General features: G+C 37.1%; 1 protein-coding gene across 1 annotated transcript; it reads right to left on the reverse strand.

Moving 5' to 3' along the window:
* Positions 1 to 11016: 11016 nt before the first annotated feature.
* Positions 11017 to 11549, reverse strand: LOC149220853 (serine carboxypeptidase-like). Its single transcript, XM_089387223.1, has 3 exons — positions 11421 to 11549; positions 11075 to 11279; positions 11017 to 11021 (listed from the first exon to the last, which is right to left on the reverse strand). The coding sequence occupies exons 1-3, from the start codon at positions 11442 to 11444 to the stop codon at positions 11017 to 11019; spliced, it is 234 nt and encodes a 77-aa protein (XP_089243349.1). The 5' UTR covers positions 11445 to 11549.
* Between the last annotated feature and the right edge of the window lie 12543 nt (positions 11550 to 24092).

The raw sequence follows: 24092 nt of genomic DNA on the forward strand, positions 1-24092 counted from the left end.
GTTAGAGAGTAAGAGGTAAGAGAGAAAGAGCGCGCAAGTCTCTGGGGAGAAAATGGTGGAGCAAATTTTGGTGGGCGCGTGAAAACAACAATCATTGTGTTTTACTGTGTTACTCCGCGGGAATGTAAATCACTATAGACCTTAGTTTTTACTTGGTGAATGAGCTGTAGCCTCATGTGAATGTATTTTCATGTTTTAGAATTCAATACTAAGTTTTTATTGTATTGGTCCAACCTTATGTTGTTTATCTTTGAGTTTGTTTAATAACTCCGGGAAATCCAGGTTCGCCAAATGCAAATCTGTGAAATAAGTTCACGGTACGCGAAGGTAGTTGTGCAAAATCAGCTCCACAATGCGCGAAGCTAGCTGCGTGAAAATCATAACTCTCTACCCCTCCGTGAAAATTAAAATTTTCTAAATATTTTTTAACATATACAAGTGAGGTGGTACAAAATTAGTTCCAGCGTCCCTCTACCTAGGAAAACCCATATAGCATTGATCCATGTCCATGGGTGTGATATATGCCATGCTTTGGTAACGTTTTGAACCATAATTGTGTTGCAATCTCTGAGCAATGATATGCTGCATCCAAGTAGCAACTAGCGAGTTTGTGTTTGATCCACGGTTAGAACACTTCTGCCCCATGTTTTTGTGTCTATATTCTTCAACCTGTTCAACACGTTTGTTGAAACCTACAGATTTTGACTCCCTTTTCCTCTTAGATCTAGATGCGTTATAAAATGCCTCACGCCCTCTGCCAATATGTTAGCATAGTTTCTCTTGACAAAATCCACTGGTGCAACAATTGAGAAAATAACAGCAAATACCCATAAAGCAACATTCACGTGTTAAAGGGAATGACTTTTTTTGAGGCAATATTGATGTCGATAACAAACTCTTACATGTATTTTCATTCGTGGACAGAAATGAGGCGATGAGGTGACCTGCTCGCCCAACCAAAAGCAGCCATGTCAGGTATGAATCATATTTGTATTTCCCGCCAGAGTATCTCCACATTTGTAACTGTCACTACTACATGTAGGGGGGTTTTAAGACAATATTTAAGACGATATTTGAGTCAATTGTCTTAACTTAAGACAAAAAGAAACTCAAATATTGTCTTAAATATTGTCTCTAAGCGGGTGTCTCAAAATATAATGTCTCAAAAATTTGTCTCTATAAAGACAATATAGAACACATAGTATTATTGTCTCTATAAAGACAATTTGATTTGTCTCTCTAGAGACAATTTCATTTGTGTCTCTTTAGAGACAATTACATTTTTGTCTTTTTAGAGACAATTCCATAATTCAAACTATTGTCTCTCTGGAGACAATATAAAAAATTATTTAAAAAAAATAAATGTCCATAATTCAAACTATTGTCTCTTTAGAGACAATATAAAAAATTATTTAAAAAAAATAAATGTCCATAATTCAAACTATTGTCTCTCTAGAGACAATATAAAAAATTATTTAAAAAAAAATAAATGTCCATAATTCAAACTATTGTCTCTCTAGAGACAATATAAAAAATTATTTAAAAAAAAATAAATAAAATCATTTTGAATGTCTGCTGGCCCGTATCGTTCTCACCTGGAACAGATTCGTAAGATAATAAGCAGGAATCTTCCACACAATACAGAGTTAACAAAATGTGCGTACGCCTCCAGACGCTTAGTATGCGCGTTAGTATTAGATAAAGATTCAATTCAGACAGGGTGTTAGTAGCTGAGTTCCAACATATAATTGATCAAGACACAATGTTCTGGCCGTAGCTGATCAACAATGCCTGCCTGTAATTGATGAAGAAATCTAAAATGTCCAGGAGTAGGATTTCTTTATAAGGGTAAAATCACTAAAAGCATGATGCTTTAAAAATTGTAAGGCTTACTTTAGGTCTGCTTCAGAGTAGCCTGTATGAAGGGTAAGTGTTTTGTTCCAACATGGATCCTTCCTCAAAGTGCATCGAGTAGTGTAGACAGCAGCAGCAAGAATTGATGGACCGTAGATATTCCATGCGCTTTATGGACATATCTTGCCATGCAAAGCACTTAATGTCCAAGAGGCTTATAGAGGGATAAGAGGCAAAAAGAGGAAACATGCATATTCAGCAATAAAATAATAGAACAAACGAGAAGTGAAACACAACCAAACCACATAGCCTCCAATTCAAATATAAGTAGACAATACTGGCATCCATTGTATGATTGCAAACAACATAAATTTTTTCATGTCATTGTCAATAAAATTGAATGTAGGCTAAGAGCATCATGCTTTGAATTCCCCGAGACTCTCTCAACCAAATATTTTTTGAATTTACAATTTCTTTCATCCAATTTACAATTTCTTTCATCCATTAGGACATCAAAACATGCTGGAATAAGAACACATGACATACTATTCATGTTCTTGAATATAACTTTAGCACCATGTATAATCATAATTCCACAAGGCTTGGTAAGCAATAAGAAGCACTATTTCTACACAGTTAAAAAGTGGCCATAAAAAGATTTGACGCAAGTTAGCAAGACTGATGGTCCCAATGCACAATTATTTTGCCAGATCAGAAAATACACATCTTTGGGGATGCACACTACTACAAATCTAGAAATATTTACATTAATCTATGTGAAGAGAGCAATTCTCCTAGTTAAGCAGATAACTAACTCTCGAAATTCTTCTCTGGCATCTCCGTCACTGTCTTTAAAATTTGAGAAATGTCATCAGTAATACTTCCTAGTGTCCAGTGTTTTAACATCTCCAAGGCTGCTTTTGGCTGATCCATTGGGACCATATGACCTGCATAATGAACCTGGTGCAACAAAATAGAAGATTTCATAAGGAAGAAATTATCTACTTGTACAATGAAATCAAAGATGATCATCGAGTGCCTTTTACCTTGAGAAAGCTGAGTGGTCCATAACTGCTTATTAAACCTGCTTCCTTATCGTCTACAAGGAAGGATTTTGTAGGTGCCTTCTTGAAATTCTCACTTCCAGACCAATCCATGGAATTCACCCATCTTGAATTGCCTGAAAGACACATAATTTGAACAATTAACTTTTCAATTTTGAAGATTAGACTGAAAAGCCTGAAAAACACAACTGCAAATAAGTTAATAACAGAATTAACACCTAAATCATAAAGTCATTGTCCAAAACAAAAACAATATGTTATATGTATACAATATCATTACCTAACCAATTGCAAATGAGATCATATTCTCCTGCATAAACTGTTGTTGGGAAAAGTATCTATTCAGAATGCCCCTATCCCACTCTAAGGTGTGATAGTTCCTTAGCAACAAACAAGGAAAACTACTTGAGTATTCTTCTTTATGAAATGTAAATGAAGAGGAAGGATAAACTAACCTGTGTCTTGCGCTAGTTTGTTGATCCAATCACTCCTCTCTTCAATAGCTCCCAGCTCCCTGCTCCCTTACCGGCCCAGCTTCACCGAATTCCTGCAAGATCACAGAAGAGAGAAACTACATGAAGATATAGATTTACATTCATAAAAAGCTCAGGATCAGATTAAGCTAAACATGCAAATATAACAAAACATCACTGATATACAAGCATGTAGAAGAAACTCAAATAGTTTTATTGATATGATTAGAAAGTCCAAGAGGAGATACAACCAAGTGAGTCCCGATCCAGCATCTACCTCCCAGCAAAGGAATCCCTTCCTCACCTCCAACAAAGCATAAATCACCCAATGTACTAATCTCAATCTCAAGCCAACAGCAATTCTCTGCAAAGTACAAAATTCCAGCCTCTGGATCTCTGGGATGAGGGATCCATATATAGATGTAAGCAGAGAGGATGAGTCAGCTTATGTTTTGACTTGTGGCTTCTCTCTGTCATTTCTTGCTTCCACTTGGAGACTGAGAGCCTCTTACTCATCACTGGTCGAATTCAGTGAGGCAAGTGTCATTGGAGAAGATTCTGGAAGCTTCCATTGTCTCTCCACCTCGTTGAATGACTCTACCATTTGTCATTTCCCACTCAATGCACCTGGGTAGTGCATTCAAGTGCGTTGCAACGCACCTAGCCAGTGTATTTGGGTGCTTTGCAACACAGGCAGCTAGTGGAGCTTCTGAATTGATCCTGATTTGACTAGTTTTGAGCAGTTTCTGGTGGAGAACTTCTGGGAGAAGCTGTCATTGGTTGACCTTGTTCCTTTAGGGACAGGAACAAAACTTTTAGGGACTTTGGATCCCTTGGATTATGGACATTTCATGCTTATAGCTGTAAGGCACAAAAATGTCTATAACAGTTTCCCCCTAAAGTATGAGGCCGTTTATCGGGTGAAATGCTTTATTAGGAGGATCCGAAGTTCATTCAATGCTGGGAGGAGACCTGTAATAAGATACAATACAATACATTATTTTCATACTGTTTTCATGATCTAGCTGAGGCGGGCATTCCCATGCTTAGCTTTATAAATTCATTTTTATGTACATAGGATAGACAATCGTCTGATGGTAGACTGATGATCCTCCTGAAATCATCATCCTTTTGGTAGGATGATTATCTATGCTGCAATGCTGTACATGTCAATGTCTTTATTTTTCCTGAATATATATCGTAGCCCGGATGGATGAAACTAGATCCGGGGTCTTCAATCTCGTCCGATCTTCACTCTAAGTACAAGTCGATCCATGTGAGAAATGTTTTGAAGTCGAACATGGAAAGACATCGCTTGATTACCAGTCAATGATGTAAACTATTAACAAGCGCGAGAGGAATCACCGATAATGATAATGACCCTCAAGGTACTGCAGTACAATTCACGTGGTGTGAATAAAGGACTTGGTGTCGAACACCACGCGAAATCTTTCGGTCGAAGGTCATTGATGTATACCTGTCGCCGGAAGTGAGAAACTTGCCATTGAGGCATGCAAGCTTCAAAGTACTGAAGGGGGTGTTCCTAGATCGACTTCGTGGATAATGAGCTGATGTCCACAAGAAGCGATCCGTCAAAGGAGGGCCTTGATGAATCCCACATCAATGACACGGAATGGAGCAAATGATTTTGATGGAGGTGAAAACGATCTGATGATATATGGTTCAGGGTGGCGGTCATGAAAGAATGAAGTATAATGTATGGTAGTGGATGGGACACGGGTGACTTCTCTGGATGACTTCTCTTGAACATATCGGTGACACTTATATGATGGATTGGTAGCATTTACCCCAAAGGTGGATGGTATGGCGAGACCATGGTGATGTGACCGGTGAATGAAACAACCCAACCCGACTCAGGCACGGAGTGGAAGTGTCATGTTCAAGAGCGACTTGCTACCAATAAAGGTTCTTTGAGTTTCTTCCCAATTTTTCCCCAGTCATTGCTGACCAGTACCTCTTTATTTTTTTCAAGCTTGAGGAGGATAACATATGCTTGTTCTATAATTTTCCCTTCGGGCAAACCCATCGCTATGTTTTAACGAGCCTAGCGATAGTGAAACTCGTTCTCGTCTAAAGAAAAGTTTGTCGCTATTAATCTTTTTAACGAGTCTAACGACAAAGATAACTCGGTCCTTTTCATTTTTAGAGAGTCTGAAAAGGTACATAAAGTCAACTCCGGAAGTCCTTTTTCGTCATCTAATCCCTTAAGTCCGAAAAAGTATAAAACAATACAGAAGGGATGAATTTTCGATAGTTTTAACGAGCCGAAAAAAACAAGCTCTCGATCTTTTTGTGTAATAATCCCTCAGGTACAAAAAGATTAAAATCTAGAGGAGGGATAGCGCTTCCGGTCGCTTTAACGAGCTAGAAGGCCAAAACTCGGCAATCTTTTCATATTTTACGAGTCAATTGAAAAGAGCTTAAAGAAGACTCGTCTTTTGAGGAACGAGTGATAAAATGGGTAGCAGCTGATTCCAGGTAAGGGTTGGAATTTTCCAAGCACGGCAGAGTCACAAGGATGGCTAGTGAAATCACTCTTCGCAGCTGTTCCTCAAAATGGGTAAACAATCAAATGGAGGTGAATGATCGGCCAATGGAAAACTGGAGGTGACAGTGCAAACACGACCAAGGCTTTAATGGCTGATAATGTTACATTCACGGTGGTTATTTACCGGAGGATAGTTCATTTTTTAACGAGCTTAAACGCGGATTGAAACACTTGCTCGATCTTATGTTTATTTTTTAACGAGCATGAACTATGTGCTAAAAGTGCTCGATAATCCAGTCATATGATAAGAATGTCTCATATAAGATGGCAACATTTAGATTTTTGCCCCACATCCTTTCTTTATGCAAGTTAGGTGACGACTAATCCTACGAGTTTAAAGGGTTAGAGGTCCTAAAAATTTAAAAAATTAAATAGCCGCCCCTTGCTTGCACTCCGAAAGGTTTGCAAGCCCCCAGGTATAAAACAGAGTTTCGAGGTCTCCCTCTATTCGAGCTGACAAAACATTTGTTTTATCAGGAAGGGTACTACCTCTTATAGGCTACCCAAAGATTGTTCTATTTACGATGTAAACAAAACACTTCTTTGGTGATGTCTACCGAGATAAAAAAAGGTGAGCAACGACGCCCGCCACTCACATAACTTTGACAAAAGAATCTTATTCTAGAATAACCCCTCTTCCAATCACGGACGGGGTATAGACTAGTCATATTCTCCCGCGGAAACCTACCCTATACCCGAAGTTTTCCTGCGGAAGCAGACCAGGACGCATGCCCCCTGGGTTCCAGTCATATCCCTCCGAATTACTCGCGCTCATCGAGAGGACGTACCGTGGGTTGAGAAATTTCTTGTGTGAAGAGACCATTTAGGGATGGTATATGACTATTTGCGATGCGTGATCCGGGAAATGAAAGCTGGTCCACGAGCTTGACCACTCTTCCTTCGTGCGGAAAACACATTACTCTAAAGAGTGAGGAGACGATGGCTCCCACGCAATAAATATAGTCTCGTCCAAGGAGTAGGTTATAATCCAAGGGTCCTTAAACGACCATCACGTTCATTTGAACGGTCTTCCCTTTCAATTTTATGGGCACATTGGGGAGGATCCCTAAAGGTCGACTGGTTCCTTTATCAAAGCCTGTCAGATTTCTCATCTCAGGCAAAAGCGATGGCGAACCAAGCGCTTTCCAAGCAATAGAGGAAAGGATACTCACAGATGCCCCCTCATCAATGATGGTGCCAGCCATGACCATTCTGTATATTTGGACGATAATTCTGAATGGTATGCTTGCTGGCAAATGGGGTCTGCCTAGTTGGTTCCAGTCGAAGGATACAACTAGGTTGCTTGGAGGTGGGACCGAGTAGACGGTTGGGTATGGCTCTGACGGACTTCCTTCCTGCGATAAAGGAATGGGTAGGTTGCCCCCGTGTTCGTCGGAGTCTGTGTTGATGAAGAGAATTTGGACGGTGTCATCCTTATTCTCCTCATTGACTGTGTCATTCGAAGATAAATCCTCTGAAGGCAAGACCGGGTCAACTGCCGCCTCGACCTTTTGACTTTCGTCGGGTATGGATTCAGTCGGTTCATCTCCAACGACAGGCGCTTCAGCTGACCACTTGAGCAAGCCAGCTGGATTTTCAACTAACGAAGGACTCGGCAAGAGTTTTTTATATCCAGGAGGAAGTCGTAACAGGAAACTGGACGATCATCCAAAACTCTTTTAGCTTCGTCTAAGAAGGGACAACGGTGGATGGCGTGATTGCCTTCGCACAGTTTACAAGGAGATCTAGCTCTCCCTTTTTGTCCTGGGACTTCACTTTCGCTAGTTGACGGTGCGCTTTCAACATGGCTATCAGAGGTTGACACCACCAGATTGTGCAAATGGGGAGACCAGTCCCTTAGTATCCGAGGGATGCAGGGACAATCTCTGTGAAAGTGGTCTCCCTTGCAAATGACACATGGCGATTTAGGCCTGGTCAGTGCAGTGTGTGGATTTTCGTTAGATGACACTCGTTTACCCGCAGTCGCTTTTGGCTCCTTCTTCTTCTTCTCTTTCTTCTTCTTTTCCTTCTTCTCCTTAGGCACTTGACCTTTGGCTTCGCCAGCTCCATCAAGCGAAGAGGAAGGAGGAGAGGAAGAATTAGAGGAAGTAGAAGGTTGGTGGGTAACTCTGGACTGGTCTAACTGCTGATTCGATTGTTCAGGAATAGTGGTGTTCTGAATGCCATTGATTGAGAAGATCCCGACCGGCAAGCCAATTGTCAGCCCTGGAAGCTACAATGTGGCCATATGGGGCGCACCAACATCGACCTAAGAGGAGAAGGGACTAGGATTTCCACCAAGGGGAATTCCTTGGTTGGTAGGCTCCATTTTCTCAACCTAAAGATCAACGCAGGAAAAAGGGTATGAATATTCCGTTTAAAATAAATTTTAACGACGCTTGGACACAACTTGCTTTTTCAATTTTAAAGAGTCGAGAAAAAGCAAAAGATGACTCTAGTCTCCTTCGATTTTTAATGAGCCTGAAGTGACAAGTGCTCAGATGGACCTTTTCCGTTAAGGAGTCTGAAAAGGAACGAAAGGGACTGCTCCGGAGTTCTAGGTAGAGGGTGTGCCAAACCAATCGCAAAACCGCAGAATACTTTTTAGGGTACGGGTGGTCAATCTTCCCGAATGCTGTGTTCAGTGCATTGCGATCAGTAGGGCGGCCGACACGGCTTCCTATGGATAAAGGTTTTATGCCTATAGGGGTCTCCCAATATATACTCGATGGTACGTGGGAGCACAATCCGTACTGGCACTTATCATCTCTCAGGAGGAATCACCCAACCATCAGTGAGGCCGACAGTCACCAGGTTTTACGACGCCGGAACACGTCTCTAGCCTAGACCTCTATGTTGTGCGTTAAGTTACAAAGCGTTGTTAAGTTCATTCAATTTATTTTAGGTTGATCTTTCTTAGAAGTTTTCCTTTTCGGATCACCACGAGATGTAGATACAATTCCTAAATGCAGTCTAAAGATGATAAGCAAGCTTTTATCTCTTTTCAACAATGAAAATCCTAGCTACAAGGGGAAAAGAAAGACACAATCTTTTCTCAAAGAGCATAGAGCACACAGTAAATGCACTTTTCCTAAATCAAACCATACAAACTATCAAAATGCAAATGCACTTGTGCATGTATTTGTTTTCTCTTTCTTAATATTGATGCCTAAAAAGAAAGTTGTTGTACAAATTTGAATTCGATTTCAAGTGAAAACACAAACAAGTTTCTTTTTGAACTCAAAAAGATGATTACGACACTTTATGATTTTGAAGTAAACACTTGTTTTGACACTAGAAATTCACAAATTCAATCCAAAAGACAAAAGTAAAAGCGCAATCAACTGTCAACAGCAAACAAATTTAATCCTAAGATCAAAACGACACTTACGACAGGTCTAGATCTAAGGGCGACAGTATGACTAGTTTACTTTTGTAATGGGAAACTGCAAATGATGTAACAAATACACAAAAACAAATACAGTTTCTTTTATACAACTGAGGCGGAATTAAGGCAAAGAAAAGGGGTTTTCAGATAGGTACACACACTGATAACAGGCTGCAAAAATCAGAGATAAAACTGAACAAAAAGAAGCAAAGAACCACCGCTGCACAGGGCAAGGGCTGATCAGCGCACCTGTTGCACAGAGAAACTGAATTGCAGCGCAGGTAGCCCTCTCAGGACCTGCGTTGAAATGCAGAACCTCTTCACAGAGCCTGCGCTGAAGCAGAAACGAGAATTTTCTCTGGGTTCTGGGTCACGGTTTGCAGTTTAATTTATGGTTTTTGGCCAGATAAAAGCTATCAATAAGGTACAATTAGAAGGATGATTTAAAGGAGGACTAAGAGCTATCACAAAGGGCAGTTAGAGCATTTGTGGATCAGCTATTCAGATCATAAACAGGCCCAGTGAATGGACTAGAGTAGCAGCTCTCTACTTTGCATTTGTAAATGGCAAATGCAATTCGATTCAACACTCCTAAGTTTATGAGAAGAACAACAATAGAAACACAAATAAACTAACTAGATACGTTCCCCAGCGGAGTCGCCAATTTGTTGTTGGGAAAAGTATCTATTCAGAACGCCCCTATCCCACTCTAAGGTGTGATAGTGCCTTAGCAACAAACAAGGAAAACTACTTGAGTATTCTTCTTTATGAAATGTAAATGAAGAGGAAGGATAAACTAACCTGTGTCTTGCGCTAGTTTGTTGATCCAATCACTCCTCTCTTCAATAGCTCCCAGCTCCCTGCTCCCTTACCGGCCCAGCTTCACCGAATTCCTGCAAGATCACAGAAGAGAGAAGCTACACGAAGATATAGATTTACATTCATAAAAAGCTCAGGATCAGATTAAGCTAAACATGCAAATATAACAAAACATCACTGATATACAAGCATGTAGAAGAAACTCAAATAGTTTTATTGATATGATTAGAAAGTCCAAGAGGAGATACAACCAAGTGAGTCCCGATCCAGCATCTACCTCCCAACAAAGGAATCCCTTCCTCACCTCCAACAAAGCATAAATCACCCAATGTACTAATCTCAATCTCAAACCAACGGCAATTCTCTACAAAGTACAAAATTCCAGCCTCTGGATCTCTGGGATGAGGGATCCATATATAGATGTAAGCAAAGAGGATGAGTCAGCTTATGTTTTGACTTGTGGCTTCTCTCTGTCAGTTCTTGCTTCCACTTGGAGACTGAGAGCCTCTTACTCATCACTGGTCGAATTCAGTGAGGCAAGTGTCATTGGAGAAGATTCTGGAAGCTTCCATTGTCTCTCCACCTCGTTGAATGACTCTGCCACTTGTCATTTCCCGCTCAACGCACCTGGGTAGTGCATTCAAGTGCGTTGCAATGCACCTAGCCAGTGTATTTGGGTGCTTTGCAACGCAGGCAACTAGTGGAGCTTCTGAATTGATCCTGATTTGACTAGTTTTGAGCAGTTTCTGGTGGAGAACTTCTGGGAGAAGCTGTCATTGGTTGACCTTGTTCCTTTAGGGGCAGGAACAACACTTTTAGGGACTTTGGATCCCTTGGATTATGGAAATTTCATGCTTATAGCGGTAAGGCACAAAAATGTCTATAACATAAACTAGCAACTTAACACCATCCTCCAAGAGTGTTGGAATGCCAACTTCCATATTCCGCATCCAGTCAGTAAGCATAGCTTCATAAACCAAGGGGCTACATGAGACAAATTTTCGGCTTCCAACCCCCAAGGCATCCCTAACGAAACCCTGGTTTAAGTAATTCTCCATATTTGAAAAATCATAGCACAGGCCACCATTGCACTCCTTCCGAACATCATAGTACTGCAAAATATAAAACAAAATAATGAAAACTAATATCGTAAGATATATAAAACAACGATGACAAACTACATTTTAAGATACAAAATGTTGATAAAATAAACATAATGTCTGGTTGCCCAATATTTAGAATTTAAGTCTTACATTGATATTCCCAGCTAATGCCATAATGGAATTGAAAATTGAGGTGCACACCAAGTATGATGCAAAGCATGTGACAGTCCCTTTGGTACCTGGCAAGTTATCACACCGGCTATAATCAGAACCTACATTAAGAACCTTCGATAAAGGATCCAGCATAAGATCAGCCGTAACCAGATACTTAAAACACTTCACAAATGGTAACTAAGGATCATAAAGCAAACACAATTTAGCCATCAAGCTTCTCGCAATTTAAAACATAGTAACAAGATTTCAATATGAACACACACAAATCTAGTTCAGTAAACAAAGTATACATCTCATAAATATGAAAATATGCATTTAGTTCCAAATTTTAATAGGATTTCAGCCCCATGAAAAAATATTCCTTGAAATTTGATGACTAGTTTATATTTATAGGTGTCTATTTCTGAGATTTTTGGGCTGTTTTTTACGGATTAAAGGCCTACAAGCATCAAATACATGAGATATATTATCAAAAACGATAAAAAGTGGACCATACTGCAAAATGTTTGTAAAAACACACAATAAACAAGAATGAACTAACTAGAGGAGGGAAAAGCATCACCTATGCACAATATTTTGAGATCCGGATAAGCCTTCACTACTATTATGGAAAACTCTTGCACAAACAACTTAAAAAATACATTGAATATTTCAAAAACCACATCAACAAATAGGCCTTCCGTAGTGGATAAGTGTTCAAAGCCCTTAACACAAATTTTATGGATTGTACTTGCTCATTATGTACTGAAGCAAACACAGTTCAACCAAGAAGAATGCTAGATTTTCCATTTGAATAATAGATAGTACGACTTGTCAGTACAGCAGGGTATTATTAGGAATACAATAAAGAAAAGTAATTTAAAACATGAATGCTAGAATTTATGAGGCATTTTCGAAAGTAGATTTGATCAATGCCACACAGGCTGCTTTCAACAATATAAAAAGTGGTGTCATTCAAAACTTTACCACTTTGTTGGAATCAGTTGCCTTTAGAAACTTGAGGAGGAATACATATGGCTGAGTGGGAACTGTAAGCTTGAAGTTCAGTTGCTTTAATATCGTAGACTCCTGCGAAGAGTTATTATCAATTGATCAGTCAATCTGAATGTTTGGAGACTATGTTGCAATCAATGACAAAGAATTATTAGTTAGAGCTAATTATCATGGCCACTATCTGTTCTGACGTGCATTCATTTGGGAAGATGCAGATGAAGTCATTAACCTGTAGCCAAGTATAAACCAGCTCTTATCAATATTGTGTTACCTATTATAATATAATTTTTGAGCTGATTCCAGCATAAAGCGTAATCTTCCGTAGGAGTAGATATTTCTGGTGTATGTACTTTTATACAGCCAACAAAGTGTTCTTTTAATTAGATATAAACACATCCTTTCTTACAGATGTTAGCAAGTCATCCTACATGTGGAGGACAAACTTCTTCATATTTACTAGCTATAAAAATTGCAGCGATAGCAAGTAATGGCAAATTCTTCCTTGCAATACTCTGAATAGAAAGGTATCTGTCAATGATGTTCACAGTGAGATACAACGTCTCTGGCATTAATTTGTAAATTTAGAAAAGTCAAAAACGCATGTGAAGAATGTAAATTTGTAAATTTGTCAAAGAAATAATGAAATTACAATTAATTTAAATAAATATAAAAAAACCAAAACACAACTTTTTTGGGTGCCAGCACACTAAGATCCTGATTCCTTATTCATAAGATGGATACATTAAAAATTGAGAACTTAGATGCTTTACAACCTAAAAAATTAATGAAAATCGTACTTCCTGCTTAATAAATCTAAGGTTAAAAAGGATCTGTGTTGAATATCAATCCCAATTATCACTTGTGTTAGCTCTGTAGTTTTCCATCATTTAGGTGAACCCAATGATTTTGTTAGTGTATAGGCTTTAAGCGAAACCATAATTTTCCATCTTTGGAAGAACCAATAATTTTATTTAGACCCTAGGGAAGAAACCACCAAAGCCATAGAGATCAGAGATCTGAATCCATCAAATTGATTTCAGTAGCTTAGATTCATCTTGATTCTTAACCCATAAAAAAATTCTGCAAAGTTCATTTTTGTTTGAAGGTGCAAGCACTTCAAATTTGCAACTTGAGGTTTTTCATCATCTTGACACGTGATAGATTAGACATTGTTAAAATGGATCTATGTTAATTTATTTTTTTTCTTTGAACACAACATTACACATCCCCAAACCACCTGGACTATACAATGTGCTACTCTAGACAATAAAATCAACACTGTTGAAAATATATCCTACTCAGAAGTTAAAGAGAGATGCCTAAATAGTTTGCCAAGATAGCAATTCTGCAATAAAATAAATGTCAAATTACAAATCCATTATCAGTAATTTTTAGAGGTGTAGATAGTCTTCATGTCTAGTCAACAGAGATATGCTAGCCCTCTTGCTTACAACAGTCAGGGGGCTAATGTAAAGATATCCTAAGTCTCCCGCTTACAGTAGGCAGGGGACTTACACATACATATGCTAGTCCTCTTGCTTACAGCAGTTAGGGGGCTAATGTACAGATATCCTAAGTCTCCCGCTTACAGTAGGCAGGGAACTTACACATACATATGCTAGCCCTCTTCCTCGTTGTAGGGCTTATGTATAATTGCTTTTCTAATAAATTCATTTGTTAGTAACATATATGGAATTTTCCAAAACAAAAAGGAAAAGGAAAACACCAGCATACAATGTAACCTTTTTTCCTCAGTAACATACAACAAAACATGCCAGAAGAAACTTTGAATAAACTGTCCAATGGAATTTTTCTAAATGTTGTAAAGAACCAAAATTCTGCAAATATTCAAAAATGTTTACAAGTATTTATAGGCACACTCCCATACCTCAAGTTTTTTGGTTTCAGCTTCAGCTGTAGCAGTCTGGAGATTTATCCAAGCTTCAATTCTTGCTTCTTCTCGCTGATATCTGAAATTTACAGACAACCTGAATGCTCAGACATTTTATTGCAAAATTATATATAACAAATGCTAGTAATCTCTTAAAAGGCCATTTCATACTATTGTAAGCTAATTTTGATCATGAGTTTGTGGAAAAATAAATTGAAATAATTTGAAATTGTTTAAAGAAGATTGTGACTTATGTTAGAGATTTGCATCAAATGAGCTTCTTCTGGACTAACGGAGTTTCTCATCCTAGAACCATTTTACACAGACTGAATCTACAAATCAAGAAAGGTTTAGCTTCAATTATGTATTTTGTGGAAAAATAAATTGAAGTAATTTGAAATTTTTAAGGCAGGATGTGATCTACATTATAGTATGCCAAAACTCAGCTTCTTCTCAATCAACTGAGTTTTTAGGGCCATTTTACAGAGAATGAAATTACAGATCACAAAAGTTCTGGCCGAATAATTTAAGGCAAGGTTATATAAATTTCCTATAATTAGGAGCTACTGTAAGGAATCACTGGTTTTCAATGAATATAAGGAGAATCAATTACAAATGGCCCTTATTCTTCTAGTCCATCCAAAAATTTCCCTGATAAAGGTTATGTACTTGAACTCAAACATGATGTTAAATATGTGCATGCTCGGTTTCTATCTCAAGTTTCAACTAACTGTGCATTCTCAGAAGTTTAATCTCCGAAGTGGTATAAAAGCAAGTACTAGTAAACTTTTTGATTAGAGCTATTTGTCTAAAATTCAAATCAGAGATACTTGTCTAAAATTGAAACACAATCTTTGAACTTTGGGCTATGCATCCTCAAAATATATGCTATCCAATTTGAAACGGGGTGACTCGTATCAATGAAGCCTTTTCCATTGTGGTTTAGTTCAATTTTCTATTGCCCTATTCTATCACATTATGGATCTCCACTTGTTAGGCTATGGTCCCATGGTGTGGCCTCCATCTATTGATGCAGTAAACTAGGAAAACTGTTACCCACAACTGCTGAACAGCTAGGAAAAATGGTCCTAAACAACAGGGGATGATTGTTTTTAGCACAAGGTTCCACTCAATCCCGCAACTTCTTTGCTTCTCCTTCAAATAGGGATACGACACTGTGATTTAGCAGGTTTTCCATATTAATGTGAACGTTTGCAAATAGGGATGCAGCACTGTGATTTAGTACGTTTGCATTTAAGAAGGCATCACAAAGACAGCGATCAGAAGCCAGGGAACCCAGAAAACACATGAACACCACCAAATAATTTTAGTACTGAAGTGAGGGAGAGACTATCACATCAATCCAGAGACCTATTGGCAAATCTCTTGGTTGGCGTAGTATTCCATGAACCCCACCCTTGGCAAAGCAGCAGACCATTAGCTTATTACCAATTGGTCTCTGCACGCTATCTATATAGTCCTACATCTATCTGAGAAATGCCCCACAAGAAACCAGTTTCTTTCTCACTTTCATGAAATGAATAACAGAACAAGAATAACTGGATTAAAACATAGTATGCAGAGGTAACCACAGGATTAAGTTGGCTAGGTCTTTCTAATCCCCCTTCTTGTGCACTTGAGTTGATGTTATCACTAATACAAATGACAGCGTCATTGCTGGTGGTGCAACTGTCATCATTGGGTAAGTTGGCAAGGCATAAAAAAGCAACATAGCCATGACATGGATCTGAATACTTCTCATGAACATATCTCAGCTCATTTCTTCCTGCACTTAAGTGGAAGTCAACCATGAAGTTTGCACATTCCCTGGAACAAGTAAATCAAATGTTATTCCTTAACAACGCACAGGGTTAACTAAATGTGCACACACCCCAGACAGTTTGATGTGCACATTTGTCAATCTTTCCCATATGTAGAATTATATACAATTTCAGACAGGTTGCCAGTAAATTAGTGCTATAGTAGGTCCACTAGGTTTTGGATATATAATCTACAGATTGCGTAATTCATGGAAATTCCTAAGATATTTAGGAGTAAGTATCCTTTGGAAGGTTAAACTCATTAAAAGCATGGTGCCTTGAGAACTAGAAGACTTACTTGAGATCTTCTTTTGAGTAGCCTGTGTGATAAAGCTGTGGTAGCTGAATAGATGCGGTGGATCTAGATTGGGGCACTCTACATATTTTAACCCCTTCTCTATTGACATTACAAGTTTATACTTGTGCGATTTTCCTCACCCGTCCAGTGTTATTGGCCACAATATTCTTGGCATGATTTATGTCTTCCTTTGAGTGCTACAGGTCCAGAATAGTGGAAATTGAGGCACCTCTTAACCAATATTACAGGCCTGTATCTTTTGAGACCTAATGATTCAACACCAGAAACTATTCCATAGTAAACCTGCTTTCACAATCCTCGATCCAGAACTAGTGTGATTTACACATGAATTGGAGTTTAGCTACAATGTGCTCAAAGCAGTTTCTTTTTGGCATCATATTTATCCAGATTCTAATCTATCGCCAGGAAATTCGTCCAAATTGTTGACTATCACCCAAAGAATCAGCGATGTGAATCAAAACAATCAGGAGATTGTCGTGGAGTTAGCTTCCTCAATAGTAATAGCACCATAATATTTTCTTCATGAAAGGTGTGCATAAGCTTCCGCAAATAATAATGCAGCGACTATGAATGTAAGAATGCTCGCATTCAGGGTTCAGAATCTGAAGCTAGATAAGGTTGCATATTAACATGAACAATAGCAGGTAAAGGATATGCCATTGTTTTTCCAGAGCCTGTATCAACAATACTAAACAAATTTCATTCTCTGAAAGCCATGGGCTGCAAATATTGTTCCATTGTAAGGATATCAACACCCACAACACATGTGTCGTTCATTGTTTGCTTTATCTCTTTATCATATTCTTCAAGACTCAACATTAAGGAAGATTTGGTCACCATTTCTCCCTTGAATCCCTTCACATGCTTCAATATAAGTAAGGTCTGGTCATACCCTCATCAACATATCTACATTGATGAATTTGAGCAACAATGGCCCTCCATCCTTACGATTGTCAACATCTTGATGTCGGATTAGCTAAACACTTGCACACCTTTTAGGATCACGATGAATAAGTTGGGCTATTTCTGGTTGACCATATGGATTTACAACTTCCTGTCCTCCTTGAGTTGTAACAACTGTACGTTGAAACCACAAGCTGTTCGCGGAGGGGAGTACTGGCTGTAAGTGGTTTTTATGAAGGGGCCTCTGCTGTTAACCATGTTTTGTTTACTAAATACTAATCAATACAGATAAGTGTCCATGAGGTATGTATAATAATTTTCTTTTAAAGGATCCATCATAAGATGTAGTAGGGTTGAATTTATGGGTTTATATTTTAAGAAATACCCTAGTATTTAGAAACCTTTATCTTAAGTATTTGTTCCATATGATTTGATTTCTAGGGCATGGGATAAACTCTAGAATGACATAAAGGGAAAAGAGTATGATCTAAGGTTTGAATTTAAGAAACCCTAAAAAGGCCTCTTGATTACATAAAAACCATAGAAAAGTAACTTGACATCATGTTTTGGAATAATATATTGCTTAGGTTACTTGTTAAAATAGTATTGTATTTCCAAGAAGAAAAAAACGGATGGGGTGATCCATTTGAAGGCATGATGTAGCTCTTCATAACACCTCATAAATCATGGAGTTGTTGTGCAAAAACTTTATTAAATATATGCCCTAGATTTCTCAACAAATAACATAATCAAACTCACACAAATAAATGGTTGAATCTTACATTTTGCATAACATTAGATGTATATGGGGGCATTAATGATCCCTGCATGCCAACATTGGTTGTATTGAGGGGCATAAATGAATCCTGCATGCCAACAAAATGCATGCTTAGAAAAAACACAAATATTAATAAATATATATAGTGAAATAAGTTAACTAAATGCACAAAAATATTGATCAAGTTTTACCACTATCATTACCTTAGATGTATTATAAGGAGTTATAGGGGTTGGAATGACTTTAGTGATTGCCTGCATTCCACAAACATAAATTAGATAAGGAATATAAGATAATTGAACATATAAAAGACAATATTCAAGCTTACCTCATGCATCATCATAGCAGTGTCTTGCCCTCGTGCATTTGTTAACATTTCAATAAAAGTAGTGAATACCATTGAATCCCCCATAGTAACATTAGTAACACCCATGGGTACATTCTTAAGAAAACACATAATAACATAAAAATAAGAATGGGGGATTCAATGATATTCACTACTTTTATGGAAATATCATTAGAGTATTTCCATAAAAGTAGTGAATATCATTGAATCCCCCATAAAAGTAGTGAATATTATGTGTTTTATTCCTATCTGTGTCTTGAATCCTGTGTCTATTAGGTCCAATGAGAATGTTTTCCTTGTAGTTGATTAGGTAAATAATTCACTCAGACAAAATCCATTTCGTGGCAGCCAAGAAGAAGTCTCAGTTTCGAATTAAGACACAGGTAAAAATAAGAAAACCTTAATCAAAAAACCGATAAGAAAATAGAATCGGTAACACCAAATATATATGTCTTTCAAGTAAAACCTTAAACATTCAAATTACTTGATGTTCATTACAATTAAAAACTCAATACTTAACTTGTAAAGAAAAATTATATTGCAGTGAATCCTTATAACCATCTTAAAGTAAACATAGTGATCGAAAAATTTCATCCTCACAAGTAAAACATTAAACATTCAAATTACTTAATGTTCATTACAATTAAAAACTCATATGTCTAACTTGTAAAGAGAAATTATATTGTAGTGAATCCTTAAAACTATCTTAAAGTATACATAGTGATGATAAAATGTCATTCTCGGATGAAATCTCCTCATCTGATGGCATATATACCCCATCATTAATAGACCCTAAATCCACAAATAAATTAATACCATCATTTTCATAGCCTTCATCACCTTCAACTATAGGTAAATTAAAATCAATGAATTCATCATATTCATGGATTTGATGCCCATGTGGTTGCTCATGTCCTTCAAAAACTTCAATAAACTCGTCTTGGTCTTCATCTTGGTGATATGCATCATTGACAATAAATTCTTCATCATCTCCATCTTGGCCATCTATGTCTTCAGGGGGAACTTCTACATCTTCAAGTAAATCATGGTCCTCTACATCTTGAACAAATGTTACTCTTTGTCCTCTTGGATCATAATCAATCACAAATGACCAACCAGGTTGTTCTAAATTTGGAATGAGAAAATTTTGGTCACATTGACTTGGAAACACATAAGGTTCAAAAGTGGATTCGAACCTAGACGTATTGATCATGTGGAATCCATTATCATGGAGCAAGATAGTTTTTTCTTCTCCCACTTCAATAAGCTTGTACCATTCAACACGAAAAATAACTTGCTTGAAAGACATAAAATCAAGCTCAATAATGTCCTCCAACACTCCATAGTAGTGAAGTATTCTTGTGATTGGTTGTCTATCATTTGCACGTGAACGACATTCCACCTCAAATGATGCTGAAACTCCACAATGATAAGTTTTTCTCTTTTCATCAACTTTTCTGATGCGAAAATGATGACCAAAATTCCACATTCCTTTGTAATATCTTACCTAAATTCATATAAATATCAACTAATTAGATTCAAGGATATGAAATCTAACAAAAAATTTATTAAATATATGCAATATATTAATATATATCACCTCCCCATTTATGGATCCTTTAATGAAATTCAATTGTTGTTGTGTTACTCTATTATTCCCTTTTGTTGCCTCATGTTCAATATTGGCCTTTAGCCAATTCCACTTTCTTTTATGGCTTGCAGGCAATGCTCCAGTAGTGTTTTGACCATGTCTATTATATATATTAGCCCATGCATTTTCATCTTCTAATTTCTTTTTTTTCAGCGTACTTCTCCATCCATTCCAACATAAAGTCAGAATTGTATGCAACATACAAATGTAATGCCTCCCACTCCTTCGCATCTACAATGAAAAAAAATTCCGTTCAATGAATTAATAATTATTTAAAGCCATGTAATATAAAACTTAAGATACAAATAACTCCTAACATTTTTTTATACCTTTTATCCTATTTGAAGTCCCTTCTCCCTCTAATTTTTCTCCTTCAAATGATTGAGATTGGTTATAATTCCATAATCGCGGAGCTTCAAGATGCAATTGAGGTAAGTACTCTCTCAAATGAACCATGGCCTGGAGAACCATGTACCCCTCAACTATGGACCCTTCTGGTCGAGCCTTTTTCCTCACAAATTGTTTCAAGACCTTCATATATCTCTCCACGAGCCACATTGTTTGAATATGAATAGGACCACACTGTTCAATCTCTTCTACTTGGTGTACAAGGTAGTGCTCTTGAGAATTAAAGAAGCTTGGAGGGAAGCACATTTGAATATCACACATCAAAAGTGAAACATTCCTCTTCCAATACTTCAAGTCATCCTGATGTATCTCTTTAGATGAGACCCACCTACAAGTATTACAATAAAGACTTTTGTTGTAAACCAAAAGTAGAAACTCATATAAAGGCATAATCAATGTTGCACTTCAAATGATAAGAGTAATGGAAGAGTATGCATGATGGATTGAAAAATACCTTAGATATTTACATAATTTGTAAATAGTCAAAGTGACAGTGTGGTCAAAAGTACTTGGTATTGTTGCAGGCAACACATACTGCATGACCATTAACAAATAACCATGTTCAAATATGCATGAACTAATTTCATCACTATACTAGCATGTCTATTAACAAATAACCATGTTCAAATATGCATGAACTGATATTATCACTAGGATATACAATTTTATAATTAAGTTTCCAACAAATATAACATGTGACAACGTTACCTTTATCCAATTGTGCCAATCATGTGTTTTTCGGCCTGAGAAATCTGATCCATCTCTTGTGAATAAGTTTTTTAATGTCGCACCAAAGCCAGAAGGAAATCTTATGCTTTTCATAGTAGAAATTATGCTTTCTTTCTCATTTGATGTAAATGTCCATGGAGCATGAACATATGAGTTGTCTTAGTGCAACCACATGTTCGGCATGATATTGGCAACTCGAAGGTCCTTTCTTAACTTTATTTGTGCTTCAATGTTATTTCCATTTAGATGTTTCCACAAGCACTCTGCCACATTTTTCCCGATGTGCATAGTATCAAATAGGTGGGTTATTGGCAAGCTCTCATAATATTCTAATTTGTAGAAAATAGAGAGTCTTTTCATTCCTAGGGGAAAGCCTGTCCCTTCTTTTTTGTCATACATCGCTTTCCACCTAGCAGGGTTCATCTTTATTGGCTTCCTCATTTCCACTTCCTTTCTATTGAACATATGTTTATCACGCACTCAATAGCGATGATTTTGTGGTAAGAATTGTCAATACTCATCATAGATAGTTTTATTGAGATCCCTTGACTGCCTATGCAACAATTTTGGCCCACATGATGGACAACCATGTTTCCCCTTTGTTTGTAGTCCTAAAATAAGATTGGAACCCATATTTAGTAAATGCTAAAATGAACATAATAATTATAAATGTAATTTATATTATATTACCACAACAAATAGAGAGCCCCAGGGCATCATGAATTGTCCACATAAGTATCGCATGAAATAGGAGGTTTCTATCATTGATAGGTCTTGATACATCAAACATATTTACACCATCCCATAATTCACGAAGCTCATCAATGAGGGGCTCCATGTATACATCCATATCCTTTACCTGATATTTCCCTAAGTGAACAAAGAGTTATTTATTAGGATTAACTGAATTGAAATATTTTTATATAATCTTCAAGAAAACATTGCATTCACATGTTCTAGTACCTGGTATGATAAGAGTTAACATTGCATGTTCCTTTTTCATTGCCATCCAAGGGGGGAGATTGTTGTTTATAATTAACACTGGCCAAACAGAATATGTTGTTCTAAGATCTCCAAAAGGATTTACACCATCCATTGCTAGAGAAATTCTTGCATTCCTTGGCTCATTTTTGAAATGTGGCCATTTTACCTCAATATCTTTCCAACATTTACTATCCGCAACCATATGCATGACACCATCTTGGCTCCTCCCTTGTGCATGATGATCCATATATTTTTCCAACTCCTTGCATTTGAACATTCTCTCAAACCTTGGCTTTAGTGGAATGTGTCGTAATACTTTATAAGGAACCTTCTTGGATAATTGATCTTGACAATACCTATTTGTGTGACACTTTGGGCATTGTTGTAAATTTGCATTATTTCCATAGTACAATATATGGTCATTTGGACATGCATCATATGTCTTGTACTCCATTCCAATGTCTTTCATAATTTAAGATACTTCTCTATGAGAATGAGGCAACTTATTGCCCTTTGGAAGTATTTTGTTTACCAAAAGTCTGCATAGTGCAACAAATGATTTTTATAAGTATACACAATATTCAAAACTTTTAAGACATCTAGAGAATTAATTTATAGGAGTATCAATCCAACCTTAATATATCAGTAAAGCATGTGTTTGTCAGTCCATGGGTAACCTTCAAGTTCAACAACAACATAAGTGTCGCCAATATAGAAGATTCAGCATTTGCATAAAGAGGTGTCCTAGCCAAATGAGCTAGGGGTGAATCAACAACTTCTTCAAAAGATGTGTATAAGTCTTGGATAAATTCATTGACACCAGCCTCATTTATCTGCGAAGTGGCTTCTTCCATAAATGTGTCTTGTCCTTCATCTTGAGAGTCGCTATTATCAATATCATCCATTGGTTCTTCACGAATATTGGGAACTAGAAGCGGCTTTTCATAAATAAAAAAATCAAATGAAATGATCAATAATAATGTATTAAATAATGTGCATATTTATTTATTATAAGAATAACAATTTGTTACTTATAATGTACCTCTTCTATATAAACTCCATGTTCCAATCTATGGATACCAACAAGCCTCCGCTTCTTTAGTTTCCTATTTTGGCACATTTTGCAACTGCAATATATCATTTCGTTGAAGTATTCATCTGTACCTGGAGTAGGTCTTGTTTCTTGTTCATCTGAATATTCAGATGACGATATGTTATTTCCCTAAATGCACCACGTTTTTTAGACAATAAGACTGCAATTTTTAACTTGGGTATTACTTATTTTTCAAGAGAACATGACCAATGAATAAACATAGGGAGTGAATCTATGAATATGTAGTTTTTCAATGCATTTTTTGGCTCTTTGATCACTTGATTGTTTGTACTTTTGTTTTTTTGTTGTTTCAAGGTAGTGTTTAGTGCTTCTGTAGGAATTAGATATGAAAAGAAATTGAGAACTAGGTTCAAAACCCTGAACAAAACTCTACCAATGTGTTGAGTGAGCATTGAAGATCTGTCCAACACTTTGAGGCAAGTTTATCAGAGTGTTCCAACAAGCATTTAACTAGTCACAAACAAACTTTTGAAGTATCATTTTAAAGTTATTTCTAAAAACAAATCCAACCTCTAACTAAATCAACAACATAAATAATACAAATACCAAAAGCAACATAAATACCTGGTCTGCCATTTTGTATAGAATAATGTAATAGAAATCTGCAAAGAAAAGTTTGTGGACACTAGTTAGGATCATTGCTTATGCTATAGGAATAAATTGTTGCATTCATGGACATCTGAATTGGATTGTTTAGTGATCCTGGTGGATC

Source organism: Pinus tabuliformis, chromosome Q (genome assembly GCF_031772625.1).
Source record: "Pinus tabuliformis cultivar Carrire ecotype Pingquan chromosome Q, CPIR1, whole genome shotgun sequence".
NCBI classification, from domain to species: Eukaryota; Viridiplantae; Streptophyta; class Pinopsida; order Pinales; family Pinaceae; genus Pinus; species Pinus tabuliformis.

Coding starts and splice junctions, on each gene's coding strand:
- LOC149220853 (XM_089387223.1), bottom strand. CDS start 11,444: ATGGCATTAGCTGGGAATATCAAT. Junction 11,280..11,420: donor CATTAGCTGGGAATATCAAT/GTAAGACTTAAA, acceptor TATATTTTGCAG/TACTATGATGTTCGGAAGGA.